Raw genomic sequence first — 22,983 nt, forward strand, 5'->3', positions numbered from 1 at the left:
TTTTTATCCCAATACACACCAGACTTCACTGCCAGTTGTGTTAATATAGATCTCCCTCTACTGGTAGCAAAAGTTGATGCTAAGTCATTTATGTGCTTTAATTTCTGAATATAATGCTAGGAAAATAATGGGAAGACACCCAGATGATTGGGTTAACTAAGTAATTCAATCCAGTATTTAGATCTTAGCTGAATTACATGACAAGTTTAAGATTTCAAATCACCACTCAAAGTTAAGTAATAAAAAACTATTATAGTATTTACCCAGCTAGGTGGCAGCATCTAGTTGATTTTGGCTGGTGTTGAAAAAGCTGAGCTGAGTCAAAGTTGGTTACAATTTGGATGAAAAACCACCTGAAAATTCCAAGGTTGTAGACTAGTCTGGAAAGTTGAAAAAACATCCTAGAAAAGCAGCTGTGGTAAACTGCTTCCATATTGTTGCCAAGAAAGCAAAATGGATATGTTAGTAGTTGAGCTTATCTTGAGGGAAACTATACTTAAAAATAATTTTTTCACCTAGACACAGTAAACATTTGATTTAATGGTCCTCAGCTGGAGTGGACAAAATCTGTCCATACACTGCACATATGTAGAAGCCAATTCACCATTTTACATATGCATAAAATCCCATTTGCCATGTAATATATTCAAAATATATAAAATATGAAAAATATGCACGAGTAAAATCCCATTTATTAGAGATGTTTGTCTATCACTCCAAACTCATGACTCTGAAAGCGTATATAAAAACCTAACATAAAACAACAGGACCTGAAACAACCCCCCAAAACAGCAGCCCAGATCACCATGCCCCTTGAAAAACCTGCCTAAATAATGATTTTGACAGCCTTGCACAAGGTCAGGGGCAAAATATTCCAGAGTATCAGTGCTACCACACCTGCCTTCGGGTCCTTCATGGGGGTTTGAACCATAAGCAACCCTTCTTTCAATGTCCTCATCAGGCCGGAAGAATCATTCTGAAGAAGATGGTCCCTCAAGTATCTCAGCAATGCACCACATAGAATTTTACGTATAATAACCAGCCCTTTGAATTGGGCTCAGAAGCTTATAGGGCAGTGTTTCTCAACCTTGTCAACTTTAAGATGTGTGGATTTCAACTCCCAGAATTCCCTAGCCAGCAACTCATTCCTAGAGTTGAAGTCTACACATTATAAAGTTGAAAAGGATGAGAAACACTGTTATAGGGAATAGTGCAGTAACCAAGGAATAGGTGAAAAGGCAGTACATCCCCATCAGCAACCTAGCTGCTACTTTCTGTGTCAATTGCAGCTTTTAAGTCATCTTCAGAAGCAGCCTCTTGTATAGTGTGATGCAGTAGTCAAAATATGAGGTGATGACAATATGAGTCACTACAGTATTGTCAGGGTTTCATGGTCTAAAAAGAACCCAAACTGACATAGCAGCTGAAGCTGGGCAGAGGTTTCTCTGGCCACAGCTTCTACCTGCTGCTCTAGCAGGAGTTGGAGGTACAGAAGGACTGCCAAATCACAGAAATGCTCTTTTAGGGGCAGCTTGACTCTACCTAGAACTATCATTGGAACTGAATTATAACCACAGTGTTTCCAAATAAACAGAAACACTTATTTGCTAGGATTGAATTTGAGCTTTTTGTGGCATATCTAGTCCACACATCAGTTAAAAACCTCTACAGCATTTCCAGCCCATCATGAGGAGGTGATACATCATTATCATCAACATGCTTATGATGCCTTCTCCAAACCAATAGATGACCTCTCCAGTTGGAACTAAGGATTTGGGTAGGAATAGAACCACTATAAAACAGTACTTCCACTCCTGATCTTCATAGGTGGTCAAGAAGGATATACAGTCAATGGTATTGAATGCTGCTGAAAGTTTCAAAAGTAAATTCCCTCTATCAGCTGGCACCAGAGTTCATCCACCAGAGGACATCCATTGAGTTCTCAATCGCATGTCCAAGCCTGAATCCTGATTGGAAGGGATCTAGATAATCCTCTTCATCTAGAATCCTCTGTAGTTGATGGTCAACCATCTTTCCAAAATCTTCAATTGGAGACTAGGAGAAAGTTGTCTTATACAGTTGTATCTAGAGATGGCCTCTTCAAGAGAAGGCACAATAGTGCCTCGTTCAAGGCTAATGGCACCTCATCTTCTCTCAAAGAGACATTTGTTACTTCCTGAATCCAGCCACACATGCTCCCCTGGCCATTGAAAGGAGCCCATTTGATCATAAATCCAGCTCAGAGGTGGCAGAACTCATACTGCAGAGGACCCTACCCTCAGGGATTCCCTCAGGCTCCCCAGGGTTCAGAAGAATTCCAGATTGTATTACAAAATGCAGCTTCCATGATCACTTGTGGCTCTGCCCAACTAGCATCAAGGTTTAAATAAGTATGAGTGACTTTTATCTGCAAAGAATCTGACAAATCTTTGGACTGGGGAGAGGCCCTATCAGAGCAATCTCATTCACTGTTCTAGTCTTCTTTTGTCAGAATCAACTAGATGTATGAGAAGATACCTACTCTATTGTGGACAACTCCCCAAGCACTTTTAAAACTCAGAGGATCCATCGGGCACCTGGGTGGAACATCTTAATATGTTCTTCATTCTTGCAGAGGTCCAGAAAGCTAGTGATGTGCAGCATAACCAAAACATGATCCACCCACAACAACTCACTGTTTTACATACGCATAAAATTCCATTTTAAGGACTGATGGGCAAAGGACTGACGGATGTTCAGATCACAAGCCATATGCCCCAAAATAAGCACCAGGTCTAACATGCTCCCCCCATGAGTCAAGGTTGAGATAACCTGAGTTATTTCTTGCATTAAGGAGTCAAGCAGCAGTCATCAAAATAAGCAACATATGCACACTGTCCTGCCTTTATAAAAGTGGCAAGCTTCTAGTCCCCTTCATCATAATGGCATAAGAGAGCAGAGAAGGGTGTTGCTGCCATAAATGCTCTATACATAGGCATCTCATTTCAAAGTAAAATACTTGCTGGAATTCTTATATTGTAACCTTAATCTTCCTTTATGTTCTGCTTCTCTTGTTCTTTCCCCTGTGGTAGACTGCCAGCTTTAACTTTGGAGTGGATGTTATGGACTTCCCTGGCACTGACTCCTTCTTAGGTAACTCAACCTTTTTGCCTTCATCTGTTTTCAGTCAAGAGCTTTGCCAGGACCCTGCTAACAAACTGTAGGCAAGAGCACTGTATTTTGCTGAATGTGAGCCTTTGCCTATTTATAACTTTCATTCAGGGAGTTAGCTCATTTACTGCTATTGTGGTTGACTGATTTATGACAAGGTAATAAAGTACTAAGACTTATAACTGCTGCTTTCTGTCTGGTTCTAATCAAAGCCTTCAAGCAGGATAACAGATGTTGCCTGCTTTTTGCTCTTCTGTCCAACTTCCTGCTCTCTACTTCCACCTCTCTGTAGTTCCAGCTGCTGCCAACCTGACTTCTGCCAACTTCTTTACCAGCAACTGGACTTTCGCTGAGGCTTCTGCCATTATCTGGGAATCAGATGGTCATTGCTTTGACTCAATATCAGGGCTGGATCATTCTTTCTATCATTCTTGTTTTCTTCTTTTCCTCCTACACTGACCATCCTCTTGTATGCCCCTTCCTCTCTCTAACTTTAAATAATCTCATTCCATTTGGCTCTTCCACACACTCTTCTTCTCTCCTCCGGTCACAACCTCCCAGCATGAAGGCAAGTGAATTAACAGAGGGAGGAAGAGCACTGAGTCGTCATGTCATGCAAACTGGACCAGTGTTTATAAAGGTAGGACTGATTAATTGGGAATAGGAACATGTAATGATGTAGCTGTAGTGACGGTTAATAAAATATTTCATTAAAAAGTGGTTTTGAGGAGAAATCTCAAAATGTATATGAGATGAAGATAAGTTATTTTTTTCTGTGTTGTTTAAGTTATACAGGAGATGATGGATGATGATGATGATGATGATGATGATGATGATGATGATGATGATCTAAATTTATATGCCACCTGACTCCCAGCAACTCTGGGTGGTTTGCAGTTGTTAAAAGCACTTAAAAACAAAGAACATTACAAAAACACAAAAACAACACAAGACAAAAGAACAATGGTGGCAAAGAAAACAAATCTGGAGGGAACAAAAAAAGGAGAAAAAGTGCATCAGTCATCCTTATATAAATATAAACATATAAAGCAAACAATTAAAATTGAGCAATTAAAATGGGTTACAATGTGTTAAAAATAATGGCAGTGTTTTCTTGCAGATTGGGTGAACAAAGCAATCATATACATAAAAGCACTTAACCATATACTTATAAATAAAAAAGGGTATGGTAGAGCTGGAAAAAGACAAATAAATGATAAAATTATTTGAACGTTTGTATAAGGAATGATTATTACAGTTAGAATCTTTTCCACAAAGTGGATAAGGAGTATGTAAAAGAAGCATATAAAATTATGTATGGCATAGAGCAGTGTTTCTTAAAGTGTGGTTCTAGGACCCGTGGGGGTACTCCAAGACCCTTTCAGGGGTCCGCAAAATTAAAATTATTTCCCAGCCTATGTTGAAAAGTAATACAATATTAAAATCCCATCAAACAATTGTGAAAGGCAGTAGTGGCAGCAAATGCATCAATTTTAATTTGGTAAATATCAATAAATATAACCCATACAAACAAAAGCTCCTTTGGGGGTCCTCCCTAATTTCTAAAAGTGATAAGGAGTCCTGAGAGAAAAAAAGTTTAGGAAACATTGTCATAGAGAAAGGGAAGAGGAAGAAGCCTCTTGTTTCTCTTCTGCAATACCAGTCCAGGGTCATCTAATGAAGCTGATCAGCGGATTCTAAACATATTGGAAACCAACCATTCTTGATATAACAGTTTACCACTGGAATTTCTTACCATAAAATCTAGAGGTGGCTGCCAATTTGTATGGATTTAAAAAAGATAACAAAGAAATTCCCAGAAAGTAAAGTTATCAATGGATGCTAGTCATAATCACTATATAGTATTATCTCCAGTATTAATGGCAATATGGCTCTGAATAATGCTTCCTGGCAAACCTGAGCAGGAGGGTGAATTCATGTTCTACTTTTTTGTTCTGCAATGATATCTGCTTGGCTGTTATACCATTCTTGGACCTTTCAACAGCTATTCTTACTCTTTTATTGTTAAGTTCCTTGGACCTGTCCTTTTTATTTACCTATAAAGCATCAAATACACTGATGGCATTATATAAATACTTGCGTGACCATTTACAGAAGGCTCTGCACTCAGTCACTCATGCTTTAGTCACCACCTATATGGATTACTGCAAAGCGCTCTACATGGAGCTGCTCTTTAAGAACATCTTAAAGCTGCAGTTGGTCCAGAATGCAGCAGCATGCACAATAATGGTCATCTTTTGAGTCGCCAATGTGATACCTTTGCTTCACAAGCTGCACTGGCTCTCAATAGGTTTCTGGGTGCAATTCAAGGTGCTGGTTGTCACCTATCACCTGCATGGCATGGAGCCAGGATATTTGAGAGACTGCCTCTCTCCAATTGCCCCTATCCATCCCATTAAATCCAGCAAGAAGGGCATGCTCCAGTTCCTGTCAATTAAAAGAATGCTGTATCAGGGGATTTGGGAAGCATGCTTTTTCTCTCATGGCATCTGCCCTTTGGATCACCTTATTTCTTGAGATCAGATTGGCTCTACTCTACTAGCTCAATTCAGAAAGCGCTTAAGATCTGGCTGTTTGTCCAGAGGGTCAAATGGGGGTCAGGAGGTTGGTGGAGCCTGTGTGGTTTGTTTTGGTCTGGATGTATTACTCTTCCATTCCTTTCTCATTCTTTTGTTTTGATTGTGTGTGGTTTATTATTGTTATTTATATTGTTGTTTTTAAACTTTGTTTGCCGCCCAAGAGTCGCTTTGGTGAGGTGGGCGCTCATATAAATTGAATAACATAAATAATAAATTATGTTTGCACATTATGACTGGGTTTTTAAATTAGAAAGTGTTGGTTATGTCTTTTCCCTAGAATAGCTGTTAAAACAGCCTTTCTGCAGTAATAATATTAAGAATCTGTTATTCATACGCAGGTCATATATTATGAGCTGTGACTGATGCTGTGACAGCCTTGATCGATGCTTTTCAGGTTTTTTGCCTCATATATGGTAGCGTTCATATCTCTGTGTTGAATATATATGAGGAGGAGATGGGCTTTAGCATCAATAGATTTTCAGAGAGAGAAGGTTGGGCAGCATTTCTGTCTGATGCCAGCAGATGATGCTGCAGCCTGTGAGAAGAATTTGTACAGTCGTGAGGAATAAAGATTTCCCCATACAGAGATCAAACCAGTACTGGATGACTGAAGCATCTGCCTCATCCGGGGAGGGTGGCAGTGTTCAAATCTCAGCGATGGAATTAGGAGTGCTCCAAAGAGGGGCATTTTCATCATCTCACTAATCTCTCCTTTGATGACCTGCCAGACTTTCTTGGAAGCGAGTGACAAGAGGGAATTACCAAGACAGAATGATCCATCTCACTGGACAGTCATAGGGGGAGGCGGAAGGGATGGAAATAATTGGAGTTCATTCTCAGGCCTTAACCTTCACTGCTGTCAGTCAGGCAGGGCAGTATATAGGCAATGTTGGATTAATGCTGAATGAAAGCACCCTCCCTGTGAATTTGGAAGAGCCTGTATGGCTGAAGCAGCACTTTCTCTTCCCACCCTCCACCTACCCAAGACGGACTGCGGCATGCTGTGGCCCCAGGCTGCACTGATCTCTAATGCTACAGGAGAAAGGGGCAGAAGGTCACCAGCTGGGATTGTGCAGTCTACGTGATTCCACGAGATGGTTCATGCCCAGGTGAGCGTTCTTTCTGGACATCCATTCCGTACTCCAGGATAAAATCTTGGAAATACATTGTTCTAGCTTTGAGATGTGGATGATGGCGGGGGGGGGGCACAGCAGGAGAGAGACAGCAGTAGAGCAGAGGGTTGGAAAGTGGAACAAAGAAGTAGCTGATCATTATTGATTCAAAATTTAATTTGAAATGCAGGATAAGAGGCTTGTAGTATTAAGAATGTAGAAGTTTGCTGTTTTTATTGTTAATATCATTTTCATCATCATTCTTATTATATGTATTAGCTCTCATATCATTTCCAAAGCACAGTCAGCTCTACCAGCAGCATTTGTTCAATAATGTGTAACATACAGTTATGGAGATAGAAGAATAGCTAAGATGGGAGTAGGTTAACTCTGCTGTGATTTTCAGCCCACCAAGAGTGTGGGAAGAGTGATGTTTGGGTACACTGAGAATGTAGGATGGTTTGCACCTGTGATGAAGCATGCTAGCTGTGCTCTCATGTGGTGGAGGAGGCAGAGCAGCTGTCTTGATCTATTTACAGTATTTGTCTCATTGCAGCAGGGGATCTATGGCTTCATGTTCTAGATTTCTTCCTCTTTTTTTTTAACTTTCTTTTGTTTCTGTTCAAAGAAAGCTCAAAGGATTCCCATCGTGCAAAGATGGTTCAGAGTTTTATATAATGCAAGGCATCTGGATCTTGTACTCAGCTATGTTATCCCAGAAAGCTCTTGAATCTATTGATCAGAGTTTTAAGGACTAATTATGTAAATGGTAACCATAAAAATGAATGCCATCTGGTGTTAAAAATCTGTATACCTCAGCTTTCTGTCTAAGACAGGAGCTATCAATAGATCCATGGGAAACTTAATAGAAGGAACAGAAGATTGCAATAGCCATCCTGGTTGATTGTCTATAGCATTTTAAAATTGACAGTTTGCTATTTGGAGGTTCAGTTCCCAAACAAGTTTATAATTCTCCCTCCCATCTCAGCCCTAGCCAATGTAAGTTTCTACATTTCTTAATTAAGAAAATAAAAAATAAGTACCACGGCCTTCCTAAATGCTGTGCTGCACAGATGTGTTGGATGCTTTGAATTCCATCCAGCATTGTGAATAGATGATGAGAGGGAAGCCATCAAGTTTGGAATGCTAGACTATTGATCTGTCTAGCTCAGCATGATTGATCTTAGCGCACACAAATTTCAGACAGAGGTCTCTCCCAGCCCTATTTGGAGACGGTAAGGACTGAACTGGGAACTTTTGTAGGTGAAGCATAATTCTATGGTCCTCCCCTAAGTATGCGGAATATTTATGTCATCTTTGGGGCCTCCCCCAAAGTAGGTGAACTTTGCCCAGCTCTGTCCCCACACCTTCCACAAAACCATCAATGAAACCATGAAATTACTTAAATTTATTTCAATTTAATTTAAATGAGAGGTGGACGACAATGAATTTTAGGTCAGAAGATTCTGAGGAACATTTGCAAAAAAAAAAAAAAGGATAAGCCTAGTTTATATTTTATACATTGGTATATGAAAAATGAAAAGTATATTGCATATTCATTTGTGCATTGATGCTATGTGTGAGAATACAAGCTTGAACATTCTATTTTTTAATATCTTTTATTAGTCGGTTAAACATTTTACTACATGTCCTAGGAATACTATTCCTCTGCATTAGTCTTTCCATTCTGTTTCAGAACTTCTAAAATTGCCTGAAATCTATTGATGTATGGAAGCTCAGCTGTCTCCCACTAAGTTATACTGGCAAAGTTTCTTTTTCTCCAAAACTGCTACTTTCAGATCATAGTGGAACATCCTAGAAGGCTAAAATGCTCTATTATTACTTCATCCTTATTTTGAGTTCTGATGTCAAATTTGTGTCCATTCTTTTGTACAATGTCTGGCCTGTTTGCCCTATGTAAAATCCAGAGGGGCATCACTCATAGATGATGGCATATATCACTAGAGTTAGAGCTCTCCCCGTGTGGCAAGTGGATGCTTACAGAATCTTGGATAATTTGTTTTCTTTCTTTTTCTTCAAGGAGGTGAGCTCTGTAGTGTAGGTTTGTTGTCTTGTCTTGGCAAAGTCCTGATAAAGTTGGGTTCCAGAGTAGAGATAGCATTGGTGATTATTTTTTGCTTGTAAGGGATGCTGATTAGATAGTTTAGTAATTTCCTTGAGCGCCTATAACATATTTGGCTTTGTGCAATATATAGACTATAGGGGGTTCTTTACTTCCAGTGTCATGTTATACTATCTCTCCCACCATTCCCTGTCAGCCAGTAAATAGGGCTGGGATAAATGGAAGTTGTAACCCAGTAAATCAGGACAATCTAGGCTCATCTCTTCACTAGTGAGTTAGAGCATCTTCTAGAATCATCCCACACTCATTGTCCCAAAATAATAGTAATGAGGACAGGCTTCATATTGGTTCAGTGATGGTTGGTAATGTTATGAAAAAGTTATAAGTCGCTACTGAGGAAATGTCTATGTGGAACAGCTGGCATAGATGAAGTCAGTCAGAAGTAATATTTTTAGATTACTGGGCTACTCAGAGTGAGGATGTTAAATCTGAGGAAGCAGCTAGCTTTACTTCATTATGTGGTCAAGAAGCAAAAGCATAGATAAGAATTTGAAGCTTGTCACTTTGATAATTCCATATATCCCTTCAGTACTCTATGTCTGTGTGTCTGTGTCTATGTCTAGAATTTCATTAAAACTTTAGACTCTAAAACAGCGGTTCTCAAAAATATGATCTTGTAGGGTATCAAGTAATTGCCAGGGAACATATAAACTCCTTAGATTTTTCTTATTGTATGTTTTGAGCCAGGATTTTCAGTTTTCCGTAGGTCTTCTATCTGTCTGTCTGTGTATGTATAGCAAAACTATGAATCATGTGATTTAATATTGGAAAATGTTACTAGTTCTAATCTAGTGCAATTGCCATTAAAAATTCTCCTGAATGCTCACTAGTAACATCATGCCTATATTCTTGATTAGTTCTTTGTTTAGAAGACTCATTAAGATGAAACATGCCAGTAATGCAATTGGTATATCTCTTTTTAAACTGGATTAGGATCATGATGCCTGTGAAGTTTAATGATTGATACCAGTGGTAGCATTCCTCCCAAGGAATGGGAGGATATTTCATCCCTATGCAGTGTAGCTCTTTTGTTGACTCCTCCTGGGCTGCTATTTAAAATTTAAAAATAGCAGTGTTAATGCACAAAACATTTAGTTGCATTTATCTAATTTAGACCTAAAATGTTTTAGTTCATTTTCCTGCGCAGCTTGGTTTAACCTTGGTTCTCTTGGTGGTGCAATGTGGCTCTAACAAAAATGGCAGCAGCAGCTCTGCCTCACTCTCTTCCTTTCTTCAAAGCATGCTTTAAAAATTCTTCAGATATTAGACTTACTATTGACACAGCTGTTTCAAAAATCAGATCAGCTTCAGAATAGTTTGAAGCCTCCATTGCTTGATGGTAATGGGCCATATTTAAAACAACACAGCAGTGTGAGCACCATCAAAATTACTTTATGGAATGGAAAAACTGGACTGATTTTACATCTCCAGCTTCTCTCAACAATGTTTTATGAAAATATATGGTGATGGCTACCCACGTGTGTCTCAACATCCAGCTATGAAATACAATCACATTGCCTCTAGGGTGAAACATGGCATTTTATTTTGGAGAGCAGGAGAGAGTATGAGCAGGCTTATGCCAACCAAGTTATTTATGAAGTCCTCTGAAGGAAAAATAAGATAGAAAGGGCAAATGAAATATATTTGTGTAAGTGTATACTGATGAATTTTCTATCCTGTGAATGATTTGCTTCAAATATTGACATTACTTAGTCCCACTCTGTATAAACTCATATAAAGTTTATGCAGTCATAAGCTTCTTTCTCTATTCCCCCATCCAAACTGGTATCTGTGTTCCTATATATGGGATTCTACCACATCTGAAATTTGGGTTTCTCTTAACATAAAGTCTTTAATTGCTTGGATAGAAATTACTGTAATTCTTTGTCTCATCTTGTGATTTATATTGTGCTAACTATTGCCATTGATGTTCATATATCACTTGGATTTTAACAATGAAGTATAGACTATATGTTCAATTATCTAAAACTAATCAGTGACATACTGAAAATTTTAACCTAATTCTGTGATACTTATAAACTCCCTGTTTATCCATGTTGAACTCTGTTTTTTATATATATTTTTTGCTTCTTTTCCTTTTTTGGATGCATTTTCTTTTCCTTTTCCTTTGTAAAAATATAATAATAAAAAGACTATTTATTAGTGGGTTATCTAATCTTGAAGATTAATCATCTTGGGTTTATGAGTTTTTGTTTGGACTTCCATTATAAACAGTTTTGAAAATAGAAATCTGAAATTTATTTTATATACATTTTGTACAGTGTTCTATGGGTACAAAAGGGTCTGCAAGTGCCCCACCTGGCAGACCTTGGCTGGGCTTGAAAATTAAGCGGGGCTGAGTCTGGTAATAAGGATGAGAGGCCTCTAGGGATATAAGGAGCATAAGCTAGAATGAGAAGTTGAGGGATTTCCTGCAAGAAGGCAGTGGCAAACCACTTCCATACGATGAGAAAACTGCATGAATATTTTCATGGAGTCACCAAAAGTTGAAGTAAAATTGAAGGAGATTTGACCTTTGTATAACTGAAAAAGACTCCTAATGGATTTTTAAAAGATCAGCAATGACAGTCCCCTGTCATTTGAACTTACAGTCTAAAAGACATAACACAAAAAGAAAAGGGATTAGAAGAGAGGAAGAAAAGCAAAAATCAAGGAGACACTAATTCTTTGTTACAAATTTTTTATCATAACCAGCTGGGAAAGAGGAGCCAAAATCTACTGTGCTTCCAGCAAGGCTCCTTGTTCTGTCTGTTCTCTTTTATGACCTAAAAAAGGCTGATGCCCTTTCCAAAATATTTGCAAAAATGAAATTTTCAGTAGATTTCTATAGGCTTTTTTATGACTTATATTGCTAAATTGCATTCGGTGATGTAATGTTACCATGTTCCTTTGCTAGACTATATCTCAGACCTTTCATCTTGATTCAGATTTACACTATAGAGAATACTGACTTGAAACAGATACATATTAATAGTACTTACTTGATACTGGAAATGCTAGGAAACAAAACTGGTATTATCCTTTTGTGGCTTTGCTCCATATCCATCTTGAAGACTTCATAGAACTGAGTTTCTGAGAAACTGACAGAGTATTAGTTTTCAGTTCTATAGTCTTTGCTCTAATTCCTGAAATTGAAAAGAAATGGAACCATAGCCTGTGTCCTAATTCCTTAAAGGTATAACATGATAGCCCAAGGTGGTTGCTGTATGTTCATGTGTTGAAATAGAAACTCGTCCCATAGGTTTTCAATGACTGGATACTTCTCATCCTTGAAAATCCTGGAATGCTTCAAATGAGCTGTCTGAGCTTCAGACAAGAAGTTGTTGCTTGAGAAGGACTGACAATGCTTGTCATTTCTGACAAGATATTTTCTCATTGGTCAGGATTGGGGTGCAACTATGGTTCCTTCCTCCATGCCAACTGGCTTCTAGGTGTATTAGGTTTCAAGATTCTGCCTCTTCATGCCCTTTTAAAGATTGGGTTACTAAGAACTTGTCAGAGTCGACAACTGTCCAGGAATGAAAAACGGCTCTAGAGAGCTGAAACATTTGGACTGTTTGAGAGGCACTGTTCAGAAACCATGCAGGAACCAGAGCAAGTGAATTAAATTAGAGGAGTAGTTTCAGAAAAGAAAACAATGATGAAAGGAAAAGACGATCCTTGGGAGACATTTTGAAGAACAAAAATACCCTGGCCTAGCATACTGTGATATTGGACTAAGGACACTGGAGAATTTCACAGCATTTCCAAGAGTATCCTTTATATTATCTAGAACTATAGCTTGAAAATAGAAACCTTCTGTTTCTTTCCAAAGCAATAGAATTTAGGGAGTTCTAAGTTGGAATTATGTTAGAATATGATTTTTATGCAGATTTTATCTATATATGATTTTTATTAGTACGTTTGCTGATTGCTTCTGGTTCTCAAATATCTGTATGTTAAGGACACATATGAGAGTCACAACCATACTCTTTGGAATTAGCCTTCATCAGTTCTCACTGAGTTTTTCTGTGCCTCAACTTCTCATCCATTAAATAGGATAATCAGTAAACTCTGTACTAAAAAAAGCTAAGCTTAGAGGTGGCTTTGCTTCCACCTACACAGATCAGAACAGATTAGTTAATTCCAAGTAGTATAAGTTCAGTTTTGAGTGTTGACTCAAGAATAGCAATGTTGTATAGACATTAAAATAAAACTTTGGTTTTCTAGCAAATTGTATATTACTTCAGCTCTAATTATTTGTGAAGACGGCTGTTGTTTCCCTGAATGAAACCTTTGTTTGCAGAGTTCACAGAGTTCTGAATTCAGGGGATGAAATCATGGTAATATGAGCTCTCTCTGCTACTTCTTTTCTTAGTGGTGAAATGAGATGAGATTTTTGATCCTTTAACCCAGAATTGCTGGCAAGAAAGCAAAGAAACTAGTATTTCATGATACTAATTTTTTTCTCTGTACATAGAAGTAATTCACTTTAAGCTAATGGACAGTTCTCAGCATGTATTTACATTTAAATAATAATCTAATGATAGCTATCTTTTTTCTATATACTGTATAACTATTGAAATCATTGCACAATCAGAATAAAGATATGCTTAAAAAGATATAAAACTATAAACCCTGGAACACAAGTTACTCACAACAGTACTAGAAAAAATAAGTATTGCAGTAAACATAAAATATGCTATGTTTTTAATAATCTTTATGGCAACCATGGTGAAATAGGCTACCAATAATATCTGTATAGCAGCTGCACTGAGACTTATGGGGAGATTGAACCTGAGAAAATGGTGTGCTTAAAGTAGAGCATATGACACTCATGGTGAGGACTCAACTCTAAAAGCTGTTAAAAAGGTAGGTAGGTAGGCAGGCAGGCAGGCAGGCAGACATGTGCCATTTGGGCAGGGGTAAAGACTATCTAACACTCTGTCTTTAGTTCTTTTTCTGCCATAAATATCCTTGGGCTTCTGTTACTGCCTGCAGGTCTTGCTAAATGAATGTGTTGATTCTGGATCCTTGTCATTTGTATCCGAGCTGGCACAGAAGGCAATAATGCATCTTCATTTTGATTAATAAGGCATGTCACATAGCCCAAAATAGTTCAGAGTTTTATTCTGAGTTTATAGGAATTCTGAGTGTAGGAATTAACTTAGTTTGTTGACACCCTTCTCTATCTGGTTAAATGCTTGCAGAAAACTCTGAGCCTGTTCGGCAGGTATATTAGACAAAGACATTTATTGATGAAAGTGAAATGCTGATTCTACAAATGATGGTTGCAAACTTGTCAATTATGAGAGAGTAAAAATAGGGTGACAATGTACAGAGCTTTACAAAAAACAATGCTTTATTGAGAATAGTCCATTGTTTTAAGGTAATCATTAAAAAAAAAGAGCAGGAGCCCTGAAGTTACTCAGTGGGTATTTCTGCTTGGAAGCAAACTAAGCAGGCACACAGAGCCTTACCCACTATATGTATTTCTGTTTCAGTTATAGTCATTATAAATATACTTATAAATCAGTACAAGCCTGTGTCCATTTTAGTTTCCTTTGATGCTATAAGCAGGGGAAAGGTGGGGAAGTACCTATCACCAATATCTATACCAGCCTGCCACACCTGTCTCTGGGATCTCCAAACTTGGACCCTCTACCAGAGTTCCAGGTTGCACAGGTATGACTATTCCTTCCTGTGAAAGAGGGCAGGATTTATGCTGTCACCATCTATTCTTGAAGATACCCCACTCATCCAGTAACTGGATGGGGCAGAACAGCATCCTACTTCTCCAGGTATAAGCTTTTAAATGAATGCCTCAGTTTTCCTCATTTGCCAGGTTATCAGTTCCAAGTCATTTTGGGATAATCAAGAAAAGAAATAAATGGCTTTTAAATAATTTAAAATGGTTTTAAATAAAAATAGCAAGGGTTTTGAGAGAATAGTTCAACTGCTACAAGTAACATAAGGCTGAAATCACTGCAGACAACAGCACCTGAAAACAGTCTGAGAAGACAAAGAGATAGCAAGACAGGTGATTGGAACAAATATAACATTACCCAGAATTGAGCAAGCAGCACTGAACAGAAATAAACAATCCCTCATTTAACTGAATAAATGTCCCTTATCTTATTGGATCCAGTTCTTTCGAGGCTATTATTTAATTTTATTACAAAGATGTATATGCTACTTTTGGATCTTGGTTCTAGATTCCTCAGGCCAGTCATATGACACCTGTTTTATGATTCCCACTTCCGTTACAGGTGGGCCTCAGCCAAGACTCTCAGAGAACAAAGAAACTCCTAATTTCCTCTCTCTCTTATTCCTACCCCCTTCCTCTTGTTGGAGAGGACAGTGACTGTGTCTTGAGAGTCTTTAAAAATCCCTCATCTAGCCAAGAGGCCACTCAAAATTTAAGAGACCCCAGTTATAGCTAGCCAACAGGGTATTCAAAATTAAGAATCCCTTTTATTACCTACAGTTGCATTTCCTTTTGTTCAGGTATGTTAGTGGTTATCTTGGGTGTGAGAATCAGGGACCAGGGTTATTTTAAAATATAAGAACAATTTGAGAGAAGATGGCTTATTTGTGTCTGTATGTAAATTGTGAGAAGGACCAATTGTGATTAAAATGAGGTTGTCTTTATAACTTATGCTGTCTCCCCTCTCCCCTTAAAAAAGACCTCTCCTTAAAAAGACTCTTTCAGTTGAAGGATACAGAATTTACCACATCAATCAAATGTAGCCAAAGTCTCCTATATATTTTCTCCATAATATGATAACAGCTATAATCAAGGATAACTTTTTCCATTATGATCCTCATTAGGAGAAAATAACCTGGCTGTGATTCACATTAATAATGGCCAACAAAGTAGAATGGAAAATGCAATGTATTCATGGGAAAATATAATGGAAAAGTATGGAATGAGAATCTCCATAGATTTTATGAGCAAAATAATCTTCTTCCATATATGCCCCTTAAAGGAATCAAATGCAAGTGGGGGGAGGGCCATAGATAAATAATAGATTAAAAACTGCCTGCTTAATTTTTAGTGATCAAAAGATTGTTCTACACAAGAGGGAAGATAACCACAATGACATGTTTATGATTCATTTCTCCAGTTCAAGGGCTTGCTTAAATTAGTTTATGGCAAAAATTTAGGATTTTAATCAGAGATATCCTTCATCTATCTTTAACAAGAATACTTGTTGATTTTATTTATCTATTAACATACATCAGTTATCTTATGATTAAGATGAATAGAAGCAGATTTATTAAAATACCTCTGGCATATAAGTTGATGGAGCTCTCTTTATTTTTCTTCCAGAGTCTAGAAGTACCACAAATGACTTATAATAGTATCCATGGAGAGGTGAGCAAATAACAGTGTAGACTAGTGAAAGGGCTGCAAAGCTTGTTAAAATAAAACAGTGAAATTGTATATGGGATATTATTATTACGTGCCTTCAAGTCAATTTTTCACTCCTGGCGACTGCCTGGACTAGTCCCTGCAGTTTTCTTGGCAAGATTTTTCAGAAGTGGTTTGCCATCCTAGGGCTAAGAAAGTGACTGGCCCAATGACTGTACCCAAAGCAGCACTAGAACTCAGTTTCCCAGTTTCTAGCCTGGTGCCTTAACTACTACTACAAACTGGCTCTTTACACATTCTATATGTGGAAATAAAATAATCTTGTAAAGAATAGTTGTAGTAAAGTGATAGAAACTAGAATAATTTTGCTCTGATCCATATTTTATCCTTACCTTGTAAAGGAAAATCACTGTAGAATATGCTAAAGAGGTGGTGGGGATATCCAGATTTGAAGGCCCGTGTGCGCACTTACAAAGCGCCTGTCATCAAATCAAGTGCACTTTCTTTTGAGGAATGTGCAAAGCCCGGTAAAGATACAGCTTCTTTAGAGTTGCCAACATGTGCTACATCTGTGTCCACATGTACTCCAACCCATTTCCTCTTCAGATCTTGATCTCTGCGTAGTCCCAATATGTTTTTAAATTCCAGTTGTCTGAGACTGTTATTCAAAATGGAGGCAACAGCTGAAAACATTTGGGCTAACTTACTGGGGCATTTTGAATGTGAAGTTTATAAGATAAAGATTCCCTGGAACTGAACTTAACATTACATGGACACATCTATACAGTATTGTTTTCTTAACAACAATTACAGATATGAATTGCCACTGCTTTTTTCCAGGACTTTGGAGGAGGCAGGGGGGCAGGGGATAACTTCTCACTACATTCTACAGTCTAGCACTGACCACATCTAACTCGGGTTAGCTTTCTGGAGATCAGTCAAACTGGTGAACTGCTCTTCCTTTGTGTGTAATATCAATTTGAACTAAATGTTATAATGCCTGTTCCTTTTATGCCCTACCCATATTAAGTGCCATCTTAAGTTTAGATAAGGTTTTCTTTTACCTAACATAACAGTTAGAGGAGAAACCCAAGGAAAATAATAAAAATCAAGGCTGATGCAAGCAATGAGATTTTGTTGACGTGATGAGCAATTAACTTTGTGGTTGTTTGGAGAATGCTGTAAAGTATAAACGCTGATTTTTTTAGTTCTTTATCCTGAAAGAAGTGTACTTGAAATGACTATAGTAGGCCTGCTTCCAGAATAGCCCTATTATTCTAAAAATGAATCTTCATGTTCAGTAGTAATTTTCCATACCCCTTGCTATCTCTTTGTTGCAGCAGGGTGACATGGTTGCAGTGTTGGGAACAATTGTAAATAGGAGTAAGTAAAGATGATTTTCCCCATGTATTCTATTGTCCTGTGGTTCCATAAGAATTGACAATCTCTTTGTTGAGTTTGATTGTCCACAAATAGACAATTTTGAAATATTCTAGCATTTTTGTTCCCACAGTTCAAACACATGACAATTCCATTGCTGCTAATGAGAACTGGAATGGCTTTCCCATGCAGAGTGAAAGTTGGTTTCTGATATGAAATACTGTAATGATTTCATGAACTCCCAGTTGTGTGTTGTGGCGCCAAACCACAGGAAGCTGTCTAGCATTGCCTTCAATTAACTGCGATAATAAGAAGTGAAGGCAGAAAAAAGGGAGTGGAGGCAGATAAGCGTTTCAGACAGCGCATTTCCAGCTATTGCAATCCCTGTGTAATCTAACTTTCTTCAAAGTGAGCTTTGATGATTTTCCAGCAGGTCTAAGCATGCGTTATCATCCATTTGGGACTGGACTGGACGCTAGCAGTGATGGTGAAGCTTCTGGAATTTCCTAGCATGCAGAAGAACCAAAATAGCTTCCCATAAATCCCAGCCAAACAGCAGTGAAGAACTAAGAAACTAATTAAAATAGTGTTTACAAGGTTACTTTTTCTTTTTGTTGGAAGACTTTTGAGTTGAATTTCTGCTTTCTCTATTGAAATTTTGCATTTTGATGATGTTTCATCAAGAGAGACATTCCCAAAACAATCATAAACTATAGGAGGCTATAAAGAAATATTTATTAATCAATAAATTGGGGAGTTTGCATGCTCTCCTTTTTGGAGGTACTGCTCATTGACAGAAAGGTAGGTTCTTAATAAAAAGTTCATTTGAGTGCCAGGATATGCACTTCTCCCTATCTAAATAGCACCCATGACACTGGTCCACATTCTAGATATTGCTCCAAAATTATAATTTTGCATCTCGTTGGGGAAGAAATGGCACTTTCATAATGATGATAGATAGCAATTTGAATGCTGAGAATATTTTTCTCCCTGAAATGGTATTTCCCTGAAGCCATGTGACAGAGGAATTTTAAAAATTTAAAAACTAATATAGTCTCAGATATACCATATGGTCATACAATATGTTAACTGAGAGCAATTATTACATGCTTGATAATCAGAGTTTATTACTTCAACTTGATTTGCTAGTGCAGAAAAGCCTTCCAGTTTATGCATGATTATGTCTTTTTGGTCATCCCTGGTATCCAAAGAAACTTTGGAAGCTAATGCTGAGAGCCTACATTCATATGAATCTTTGGTTCAGACTATTTTCATTTGCATGGATACTTAGTAAGCTATTTGAAAAGTTCTTCAGACTATACTTTTATTAGGGTGTAAGTCTAGTTGAGTTGAGTGGTGCTTATATCAGAGTAAACATGTTTATGATTGAATTATCAGTCATGCAAGAGCCAGATCATCCACTACGGACTGAAAGTTTAAGTATTCCAAAAGCCGCAGTACTTGGTTGAAATATGTGCAATTAGCAGAGATACCATGCTGCCTTTGTAGTGGTTGCCATAAATAAATAAATGGATTAATTTCTTTTATGAATTCTTCTCTTGAAAGACAGCTGATTAAACCAAAGTTGTGGTGATTTTTGTCCTCTGTATGCATTTGGGAGAAAAGAGAGGGGGCAAAAACTAAATAGAAGTACCAAGGAGACCAAGCCTCCTGAGATTTGTATGTTCTTTCTGTCTTTGAGTTCATACTGTTCTCCTCAGTACTAGCCAGAGTTTATTGTGTTCGGCTGCTGATTCAGAGCTTGAGCTTCCAGAGAGCAGCCTCACCACACATGCCTTCCTTTTTTCCTTTCTTTTATTAAATTATTTGTATGCCCCCACCAAAACACAGCTTTCCAGCCCTTAACTCAGTTTATGCCAGGAGGCTGGTCTCATGCCCCATGCAATTTGTTGACAGAAAGGTTGGTTCTTGATGAAGAGTTTACCTGTGCAACAATTGCACCAACAGTTTGTAACCAAAGCTGCTCCTCATGCCACATTCCTGTGATTCCTGTGCTGGGAAAAAGATACTGCTACTCAACTCTTTCCTTGGAGTCTTTGTAAGTACAGCCTTCTTCCTTCTGTTTGGGTAAGGCAAAGTGTTTTTTGGGCATTAACTCTTCCAAAGGAAAAAGGTAGTTTGGGCCATCCTTAAGTAAAATGAGGAAGCGGCTGAGCAAACAAGGCTCTATAAGATTGTATGATCCCATGATGACCGAGGAATAACACAATAGTGGCACTTGTTCCTAGAGCAGAGGAGCCATGCTTGGGAAAGTGCATTATGAGGGGCCATAATAAAATTCATCAAGGTTGTGGTCTTGGATCCAAGGATGTCATTTTCTCTGTTTTAGCAAAAGCAAAATAGTTGTCCCTCTGCATCATATTTCTCCTTGTCTTATTAAAAATGTAAGAGATTTGCCAGCTGTTGTGATTTAATTAGTTAACTTTGAACACAAGTACTACTTTTAATTGGTATTGTCTAAGAAAATATACATGGTTATTCTTATGAGAAAATTATTTCAGTCTTGTTCTGATCCTGCTCTAAATTTTATTCACTGTGGACTTTTCCTTCCGAAAGTTACTAATATATATCATACTAGTCTTATTCAATGCATGGAAGTGCCTGTCTTCTGTTTGATTATACATTCTGTAACATTTTCTAACTGACTTATTTAATGGGCCCCAAGGCCATCTGGTTAACTCCTTCCTTCCTTCCTTCCTTCCTTCCTTCCTTCCTTCCTTCCTTCCTTCCTTCCTTCCTTCCTTCCTTCCTTCCTTCCAAATGGTCATGTTGTAGATTGAGGCATATTATAACAAGTATATATTCCATGTATTAATGTTGTGACAATGAGTATGTGCTGTTTGGCAGATCCAAGAATGACTGTTAGTGTACATTATAGGTAGTGTATATTCATGCAGCTGTTATGAACTGGTAGTATCCTTAATATTCATTATTCTTCTCAGTTGAATCATAGGCAACAATACAGCAGGACAGGAGGCATAAGTCCCCCCCCCCCCCAAATAACCCTCCACTGCTGGTTTCTAATTTAGGGTGGGAAATGCTTTTTAGTTATATGTTTAGTTATACAGTTGGTATTTGGAAACCCTAGTTAATTTAGGCTGATCTGCACTTCTGCACTGATCTGCACTTGTCCCAGCATGAAGACGGTCTAGCTACCATTTGGGGATGGTAGGAACAGATTATAACATCCTCAATCCATCCTTGGTCTGTTGGGAAGGCACCCTTTATTCAGGTTTTCTGGCTCTGCTTCAAAAGTAGTATTTTCCACTCTTGTTAGCTAAAGCAGGACAGTGTGGTCCACATGTTCTGCATCATTCTGTCCTAAGCAAATGCCTCTGTTCTGAGTGGCTGGCATGTGTTCTCCGCTCAACCTCCCCCACTCCCTTGCCAGTTTCTACTCTCTACCTTCAGCTGCCCACTTTGTACTGGGTTGCTGGATCGAAGCTACCATGAAAGGCTGGACTGTTGTGTTGTGGACTGAGTTTACAGACTCAGTGATGGAAAGGGAAAATGCTGGCACTTTTTCTCTTTCTCTCTTTTAACTGGTGAAATTGAGAAGAATCCTGTTTAGTTTCTCCTTTGGCCCAAGTGACAAGAGCCATAAAACAGTTGTTGTTTTTTTAATCAGTACTCAGAAGACAGGCCCACAGAAAGGAAAGCAATTGTCACTTGCTTTCCTGGGATGGGTGGCAAGGGAAAAGACACAGGGGAATCCACTAAATAAGACCCATGGTTTAATTGGGTCCAGACAGAACATAATTATGGCCAAAATGGAGGAAGAGGTTAAAATCCAGGAAGAGATTTCTTAAGGTGGCTTCATTTGCAGCTGATTTACATAAGTCAAGCATTTGAGGGCTGCCAGCTATGAAAAGTCCTTACTCTAAATCACAGAGAGATCTTTTAGTAGATTTTAATTTGCATTCCACTCATTGTTGCTATATGATACAGGCTTGCTGCAACTGCTAATAATGATTTACTAGATTTGCATGCCACCTGACTCCCAACAACTCTGGACTGCTACTTTTGAATTGAGTATCCATATAGCTAAAGGGCTATCTTCTCCCCCATAAATCTTTCCAAATATGCTTGACTTCATGCTCTTCTCCTAGAAAGGAGCTAGAGAAAAATTTAGCTAGGGAAGCTTTTCAGTTGTGCTACCTCCCATGAAGAATACTAGAGACTAGTTGGCACTGAACCTTTCAGTGCCAGGCTGCCCAGATATTATTTAGTTTGTTTTAGGCTGCAGTCCTGTACATGCCTAACTCAGAATTTCCTTCCTTCCTTCCTTCCTTCCTTCCTTCCTTCCTTCCTTCCTTCCTTCCTTCCTTCCTTCCTTCCTTCCTTCCTTCCTTCCTTCCTTCCTTCCTTCCTTCCTAAAAAAAGATATTGGGGGAAAAAAATTAAACCATCCTTTATACTTTGTTTTAAGAACAGATGTTATGTTACACATAACTTGATTTGCTTAAAGAAGTCATGCGTTGTGTATTAAATTTAAAAGTGTGGTTTATTCATACATTTAAATGTGTTCTAATTTGGCCATAAATTTTCAGTTAAAAGGATTTAATTATAATACTCAGAGCTCTTATAATTGCATTAAAAGAGAGACAACTGGGAGGAGGAGTTCATTTGTTTGTATGTTCTCTTGAGCAGGTAAGGGAGATAAAATCCTTGTTTCTAACCAACAGAAGTAAACATACTGCTGTCCACTTCGTTGGCAAACTGGCAGAAGGATATGTCTGTCTCTGCAAAAGTGAGCAAGGGAGCACTCATGCAAAGAAACCACTGACTTCTTCCTTCAGTTGTGAAAAAGTGCCCCTAAGGAGTCAGCAATTCATAAGAAGTACAATAATCCTGTGTAGAAATGACTGCCTGTTGCCTTGGGATTAGAGATCATTTGGGGAAGAGCAAAAGGTTCAATATCTGCATACCTTTCTTGTTTTTTTTTATACATGGTGCTATAAGAAAACATTTCATCTTCTATTTTTTTTTCCTGTTCTTTGTGCGGGGAAAAAAACAGGACTTGGGATGGGGATGGGAAACATCTTTTTCTCCTAACTTTTTCCTTTTTATCCCCCAGGGAGTTCATACCTTTGTATCTTTGCACCTCGGAATAAATATTATGAGCACAGCATTCAGAAGGGGCATTTTGCAGAGTACATTGGCAGGAGTGCAGCCACATTCTTCAGAAAGTTCACTGTCGCT

General features: G+C 38.2%; 1 protein-coding gene across 3 annotated transcripts in view; it reads left to right on the top strand.

Moving 5' to 3' along the window:
• Window positions 1-22,983, top strand: part of TMCC2 (transmembrane and coiled-coil domain family 2) — a 101,748-nt gene that overhangs the window by 48,079 nt on the left and 30,686 nt on the right. Inside the window, exon 1 of one of the 3 annotated variants that reach the window (XM_088153825.1) lies at window positions 6,481-6,859. The exons of 1 other annotated variant lie outside the window; for it this stretch is intronic. In XM_088153825.1, coding sequence (XP_088009951.1) covers window positions 6,845-6,859 — 15 coding nt within the window. In that variant the 5' untranslated portion in view covers window positions 6,481-6,844. Of the gene's footprint in view, window positions 1-6,480; window positions 6,860-18,619; window positions 19,820-22,983 lie in introns of those variants that run through there. One more of the 3 variants, XM_088153824.1, reaches the window with a different exon arrangement.

Source organism: Python bivittatus, unplaced genomic scaffold (genome assembly GCF_059951505.1).
Source record: "Python bivittatus isolate LINGU-HERP-01145 unplaced genomic scaffold, Pbiv_v1 ctg000700_np1212, whole genome shotgun sequence".
NCBI classification, from domain to species: Eukaryota; Metazoa; Chordata; class Lepidosauria; order Squamata; family Pythonidae; genus Python; species Python bivittatus.